The sequence below is a fragment of the Leptonychotes weddellii genome, chromosome 7 (genome assembly GCF_054177405.1).
Source record: "Leptonychotes weddellii isolate Sample4059 chromosome 7, ASM5417740v2, whole genome shotgun sequence".
In the NCBI taxonomy this organism is placed as follows: Eukaryota; Metazoa; Chordata; class Mammalia; order Carnivora; family Phocidae; genus Leptonychotes; species Leptonychotes weddellii.
In genome coordinates this window covers 92035673-92043076 of record NC_138375.1, presented here as the reverse complement: position 1 = coordinate 92043076, position 7404 = coordinate 92035673, and the positions used below count along the sequence as shown (strand labels likewise).

General features: G+C 35.8%; 1 protein-coding gene across 1 annotated transcript in view; it reads left to right on the top strand.

Moving 5' to 3' along the window:
* The window catches only part of FCHO2 (FCH and mu domain containing endocytic adaptor 2), a 115283-nt gene that overhangs the window by 34853 nt on the left and 73026 nt on the right, over positions 1-7404 (top strand). The window contains exon 6 of the mRNA XM_081826764.1: positions 3964-4068. Within this exon, the coding sequence (XP_081682890.1) occupies positions 3964-4068 (105 nt within the window). The remainder of the gene's footprint in view (positions 1-3963; positions 4069-7404) is intronic.

Sequence of the window (7404 nt, the reverse complement as noted above, 5' to 3'; positions counted from 1 at the left end):
CCCAACACCATTTGTTGAAGAGACTGTCTTTCTTCCATTGGACATTCTTTCCTGCTTTGTCGAAGATTAGTTGACCATGGACCTTCTGGGCTCTCTATTCTGTTCCATTGATCTATGTGTCTGTTTTTGTGCCAGTACCATACTGTCTTGATGATGACAGCTTTGTAATAGAGCTGGAAGTCCAGAATTGTGATGCCACCAGCTTTGCTTTTTTTTTCAACATTCCTCTGGCTATGCGGGGTCTTTTCTGGTTCCATACAAATTTTAGGATTATTTGTTCCATTTCTTGAAAAAAATTGATGGTATTTTGATAGAGATTGCATTAAATATGTAGATTGCTCTAGGTAGCATAGACATCTTAACAATATTTGTTCTTCCCATCCATGAGCATGGAACGTTTTTCCATTTCTTTGTGTCTTCCTCAGTTGTATTCTATAGTTTTCTGAGTACAGATCCTTTGCCTCTTTGGTTAGATTTATTCCTAGGTATCTTATGGTTTTGGGTGCAATTGTAAATGGGATCAACTCCTTAATTTCTCTTTTTTCTGTCTTGTTGTTGGTGTATAGAAATGCAACTGATTTCTGTGCATTGATTTTATATCCTGCCACTTGACTGAATTCCTGTTTGAGTTCTAGCAGTTTTCCACATAAATTACCATATTATCTGCAAAAAGTGAGAGTTTCATTTCTTTGCCGATTTGGATGCCTTTTATTTTTTATTTTTGTCTGATTGCGGAGGCTAGGACTTCTAGTACTATGTTGAACAGCAGTGGTGATAGTGGACATCCCTGCCATGTTCCTGACCTTAGGGGAAAAGCTCTCAGTTTTTCCCCATTGAGTATGATATTCACTGTGGGTTTTTCATAGATGGCTTTTATGATATTGAAGTATGTACCCTCTATCCCTACACTGTGAAGAATTTTAATCAAGAAAGGATGTTGTGCTTTGTCAAATGCTTTTTCTGCATCTATTGAGAGTATCATATGGTTCTTGTTCTTTCTTTTATTAATGTATTATATCACATTGATTGATTGCGGATGTTGAACCAACCTTGCAGCCCAGGAATAAATCCCACTTGGTCGTGGTGAATAATTTTCTTAATGTACTGCTGGATCCTACTGGCTTGTATTTTGGTGAGAATTTTTGCATCCATGTTCATCAGGGATATTGGTCTGTAGTTCTCCTTTTTGATGGGGTCTTTGTCTGGTTTTGGGATCAGGGTAATGCTGGCCTCATAAAACGAGTTTGGAAGTTTTCCTTCCATCTCTATTTTTTGAAACAGCTTCAGAAGAAAAGGTATTAATTCTTCTTTAAAAGTTTGGTAGAATTCCCCTGGGAAGCCATCTGGCCCTGGGCTCTTCTTTGTTGGGAGATTTTTGATTACTCCTTCAATTTCCTTAGTGGTTATGGGTCTGTTCAGGTTTTCTATTTCTTCCTGGTTCAGTTTTGGTAGTTTATACTCTCTAAGAATGCATCCATTTCTTCCAGATTGTCTAATATGCCTGCATATAGTTGCTCATAATATGTTCTTATAATTGTTTGTATTTCTTTGGTGTTGGTTGTGATCCCTCCTCTTTCATTCATCATTTTATTTATTTGGGTCATTTCTCTTCTTTTTGATAAGTCTGGCCAGGGGTTTATCAGTCTTTTTAATTCTTTCAAAAAACCAGCTCCTAGTTTCATTGATCTGTTGTACTGTTCTTTGGGTTTCTATTTCATTGATTTCTGCTCTGATCTTTATTATTTCTCTTCTGCTGGGTTTAGGCTTTATTTGCTGTTCTCTAGCTCCTTTAGTTGTAGGGTTAGGCTGTGTATTTGAGACCTTTCTTGTTTCTTGAGAAAGGCTTGTATTGCTATGTACTTTTCTCTTAGGACCAGGTTCCCCTCATTCTTGCACAGACTAAAAATACAGGTAGTTGGTAGAAGAAAGTTAAGTCTCTTGATAGATATATATATAGGATTTGATATATATATATAGATATATATACACATGTATATATGTGTGTGTGTATATATATATCTATATATCTATATATATCTCCCAGATAGCCAAAGGAAACCCAGATAACCACACCTTTAAAATTTTTTTCTCAAATATAGCAAATTTATCTCTGCTTCCTATGAAAATACTTAGTAGATTTCAAATAACCATCTCATCTAATTGTTATGTGTTTAAACAAGGCCAGGATGTCAGAGGAAGTATACTAACAGTAGTATAAATAATGTCAAATGGCCTGAGACAATGGAAAAAGAGTTAAAAAAAAAAAATCCATAGGAGCAAACTAGAAAATCAGTATAGGTTTTAACCACTTACTCTAGGGATGGAGAACTCAGTACAACTGTTAGATACAATAACAACAAAATTCAGTTATATATCTTCCTGATGGTGTTGCTTTTAGAAACCATAATAATAGCAGATACCATTTATTTTGTATATTTAACTATGTGCCAGTCCATTTCCCAATCATTTTACATAAGTTACATTTCATCATTGCTAAATCTTTAAAAAAATAGGTGGTATTCTTCCCATTTTAGGAATGAGAGAACTATATAAAACTCTTAAGACAGAGTCTTCTGGCTCCAAAAGCAGTTTTCTTTATGCTACAAGATAAAGTGGCATCCTATATTATTTATTTAAGAATGCAGGAAAGCATGGAGCATAATGTGTTTACTAGAATGTACATAGTTATATTTTAAGGAGCATACAGAGGGCCTTTGTAAAGAGTAGGACTCTCTACATCTCTTGCCAATCCCAGCCTTTCAGGTAAACCCAACTTCTGTTTCTGCTTCTTATTTCTAGACTCCTGACCGTAGCTAGAGAGGATTACGTGGTGTTTGGATTGTATGTACACGAATTCTGTTTTCCAGCTTCACTGAGCCCTCAGTGACTCTTAGGAGTACTTTTACTCATCTAGCATCATCTGTTGTACCTTCTATAAGCCTAGCTTGAAATGTTTCTCGTTCTTGTGAAGCTCCTAGCCCCACCCTACTCTTCTTCACTCTTAGCAGACCATCTCTTACTCATCAAGAAAATTGAGATATTTATATCTTCTCTTTTTTTGATCTTCCTTAGACTCTTAATTTACATCAACACTCCTTACTCCCCAAGCTTCCCATGTCCAGATTGATCAGTACTTTGAAAATAGTCAAGTTTCTGGATAACCATATGTCTGCTCGAACCTACAAGTTACACAAACTCTTTCTTCTTCTTCAGTGTATATTGTCCATAGAATTTATCTTTACTTCTGTGGCTTTGTTGCTTTCTGCTGATTTCTAAGTAAAAATAGGTTCTACTACTTTCATGAAGTCCTTGAGGAAAAGATCTCTGTATAATTTGTTTTATATTAAGTTTTAATTGAATACATAATTCTCATAAAACTTGAGTTATAATAATGCAATAACAATTTTTTAATAATAGAAATCTTGAAAATTAGGCAAAAATATAAACAAATTTATAGATTTATTGGAGCATAATGGAAACTGAGAAACATCAAAGAAAATGATTTCTCAACTTTTGAGCTACCTTTATAATTATTAATGAGACATTAAATGGAATATGTCTGTGTTGTGGGAGGAAGGAAGACTTGCAGGTGTGGAAAAGAGTGTCAAGCATATTCTGATGGTATTGTCATGTTTTTGTTGATTGAATTCTTAGAAACACCATACCATTATAATGTGGTTATATGATATTACTCTGGGTTATAAAATGGGAGTATTTAACTTTTCAAAGCACATTCCATCAGACAGAAAGGAGAATCAGCATTTAATTTCTGTGTTATTCTGTGACTATAATAAAAATATTACTAATGAGGACTTGAAAAAAGGTGTTAAAGTTAGTTTCTGTCATATTGGACTCACCATAGGCCTCATCCCTTAAAATGCATTGAAATAGTATGAACTTATATCAGGAAAGAAAACAGGTCATTGTATAGTTAAAAATATTTTTGTTTTGTTTTTGTTACAGGCAGCTGTTAAATCTAAGAAAGCTACAGATACCTATAAACTTTATGTGGAGAAGTATGCATTAGCAAAAGCCGATTTTGAACAGAAAATGACAGAAACAGCTCAGGTTGGTATTTTTAAGCTTTAAATCTAAAACAGGATATTTGTTTTACTGATACAAATAATATAATTCGTGTGTCAAATAATTTTTTAGTATGTTTTATTAATGCTGTTTTAAAGATACACATCTTGTTTTGGAAATTGAGGACCAAGATGCAATAACTATGACATTATAAGGGATTATTTAGGTGTATCAGAAGAGGCTGTTTAAAGAGAATTGGGGAAAGTGAGGATATTGGTAGATGATGAAAACAGGGCTGATTGTTAGCCTTATGTATGAATTGTAAAATTGATTTCTGCTTAAGAAGAAAACTGGAAATGATTTACTGCTGAGAATATAGCCATTAACAAAGAATCAAGAATCCCTGCTCCTCATAGAGCTTCCATTTTAGTTAGGGAGGACAGACAAAAAAGTCTGTTTCCCATAAACTTGGGATCATTTATATCCCATTTGATGTTCTTAGAGTCTTAATTAAAGGCCTAGGTTTAAGATGGGTACCTTTTATGAATCATACCTAAAACTCCTACCCCCACCCTCTTGTACTTTTTTCTTGTTTTGTTTTTCTCCTTAGCACCTATTGTCATCTAATACGCCATGAATGTTATTTACTCTGTCAGGATAGGCTGGGTATGCTGAGGTGACGAAGAAACCCCCATATCTCAGTGGCTTACAATAGCAGGGGTTTGTTATGTTCTTATTCATCATGGGTTGGCTGTAGCTATTCTGCTTATTCTTTACCCTGCTGTTGATGCTGGTGAAGAAACCATTTCTTAGAACATTATTCTTAGTCATCATATTTGAATGTAGTGAAGCACACTGGTTCTTTTACCGTTTTTTTATCGTCTGTCTTCCTCCACTAAAATATAAGTTCTGTGATAACAGGGATTCTCATGGTAGGCATTCAATAAGTGTGAAGAAGGACTTTATGAATCTGCCTTTTTGGATTCTAGGGAGTCTTCCTGCTTGGAGTGATGAATGATTCCCATCTGAGAAATCAGAAGGCTTTCATGCTTGTTTGCAGGCATATACACATCCGTCTTTACTTGCCGTGGTGCAGGCACTGTGCTAGTTGCTGGGTGTATAACAGTATATACGTAAATAAAATATCTCCCTGCTCTAGGTGGAGGATACAATATAGTGGAGGGAGGCAAACATTAAATACATGATTAAATACAAAGTTATGATGAATTATTAAACCTGTTACAAGGGAAAAGAAGGATTCTATGAGATGGAATAATAGGAGCAGCCTAATTTGATTTGGATTTGGGAGTTAGGAAAGGCTTTTTGGAAAAGTGAGATTTAAAACTGAGACTTGAAGAATGAGTAAAGAGACACATTCTAGGGCATGAGTGTTCCAGGTATCGAGGACCCCTGGATATAAGACCCAGAGGTATGAAAAAGCTGTCGCATTGTAGAAAGCAAAGAGTGCTTACTGAAACTGAGTAAAGAGGGAGAGTGGGAAGAAGTTAGAGATAGGGAAGGACAAAGCTCTATAGTAAGGGTTTAGGTTTTCTTAAGAGCAGTTGGAAGAGGGTTTCCCTTCTCCACATCCTCACCAACATTTGTTGTTTCCTGTCTTGTTAATTTTTGCCATTCTAACTAGTGTAAGGTGGTATCTCATTGTGATTTTGATTTGTATTTCCCCAATGGCTAATGATGTTGAACATTTTTTCATGTGTGCAAATCCCAAGAAGTTAGAAATAATCTCAAATTTTTTAAAAAGAAAGAAAAAGAATAGGGCATAAGTCAAATAAAGGAGAGAAAAATTAAAAAAAAAAAAAATAGGCAGTTGGGAGACACTGAAAGATTGTATGCAGCATGGGGCTCGATCCCAGGACCCTGGGATCGTGACCTGAGCCGAAGGCAGACACTTAACCGACTGAGCCACCCAGGCGCCCCCCCTGATCTGCATTTTAAAAGATAATTCTGGGAATTTTGTGGAGCATGGATTATAGTAGGGCCAAACGAAAATCAAGAGTCTAGTTTGGAAGGAGAGTATAGTGGTCAGGTGAGGATGAGGGGCCGTGTGGTGGTTGAAAGAGAGAATTGAGTGTGTTCGGAGATGGCAGGAGTTGGAGGATGGGGGGATTATTGGGGAGATCAGGATCTCTTGTGGGTTTTGGCTTGTAAGTTCGTGTGGTTAGAGATGAATGGGAAAGACTAGATGAAGAACTGTTAGGTTAGTTTGAGAGGTTGGAAGGGGATCAGATGTTCCATTCTGAACATGTTAATTTTGAGCTGCCTATACCTAAGTGGAGACATCATGTGGGCAGTTGTGGAAGATCCAGATAATCTGGGCTGGGTATAATGTTCACAGTCCTTTGTTTACAGGTCTGAAATCCAAAAGCTCTAAAAACCGAAAGTTTTTTTTCTGTAATTCATTTGGCAGCAAAACTTGACCAGAACTGATGTAAGGCTATTAATTTATCCTACCTACATTGAATATACATGTTTTCCTTTAGAAATATTAACGTGTTTGATACACAGATGCCACTGCAAATCCTGCTTGCAATATTGTGAAAGATATGGTAACAACACCACATTACCTTTATTTTAAAAATTCAATATGTTTGAACTCTAAAACATCTGGTCCCAAAGTTTTGAATGAAGGATTATGAGCTTGTGTAAAATAAGGGCTTGCCAGTACTCAAAGCCATAATAACATCATCTTTGAATAGAGTGTAGGGAAGAAAGGGCCAAGCTCTGAGAGACTCATCATTGACAGTTTGGTAAAAGAAGGGATGCTGAGATCCAAGTAGGAGAGGCCAGACAAGGAAGAAAACTGGGAAGTATAATGTCATGGCAGCTGGGAAATGATAATATTTCAAGAAGGGTTTAGTTAATTGTAATAAATGAGCCTCTAACTCTAGTGAGAGAAAAAACTTCAATTTCTGTAGCAACAAGCCTTATTGTAGACTTCAGCAAGTGTTCTTTTGGCTTTTGAATCCTTAGGAACACTTGTTTATAAGACAGTACTGGTTCATTAATTTTGCATCAACATGATTAGTTTCTGTCAGAAAATGTTTGCCTTTCAGCTATTTAATTTGGAAAAATTAGAATTTGCTAGAGTCAGAGTTTTTTATTCGTTTATATTATTTTATAAAAGTGTTCTGAAAATTTTCAGCACTCATCTTTCCCTCTCATTTCTTTCTATTTTTTCATTACTTTTTTTTTTTTTTTCCCCACATTGGCATTTTGTTTATTCTGCTACTTCCAAGATGGGGACATTAATATATTTGAGCAGATGTATAACCATGCTGCTTTTAAGTAAAGGTGATGGTATACTGTGCTAATGTGTGTATGTTTGTTCTCTCTCACGTTCCCTCTTCGTCTCTGTCTCTC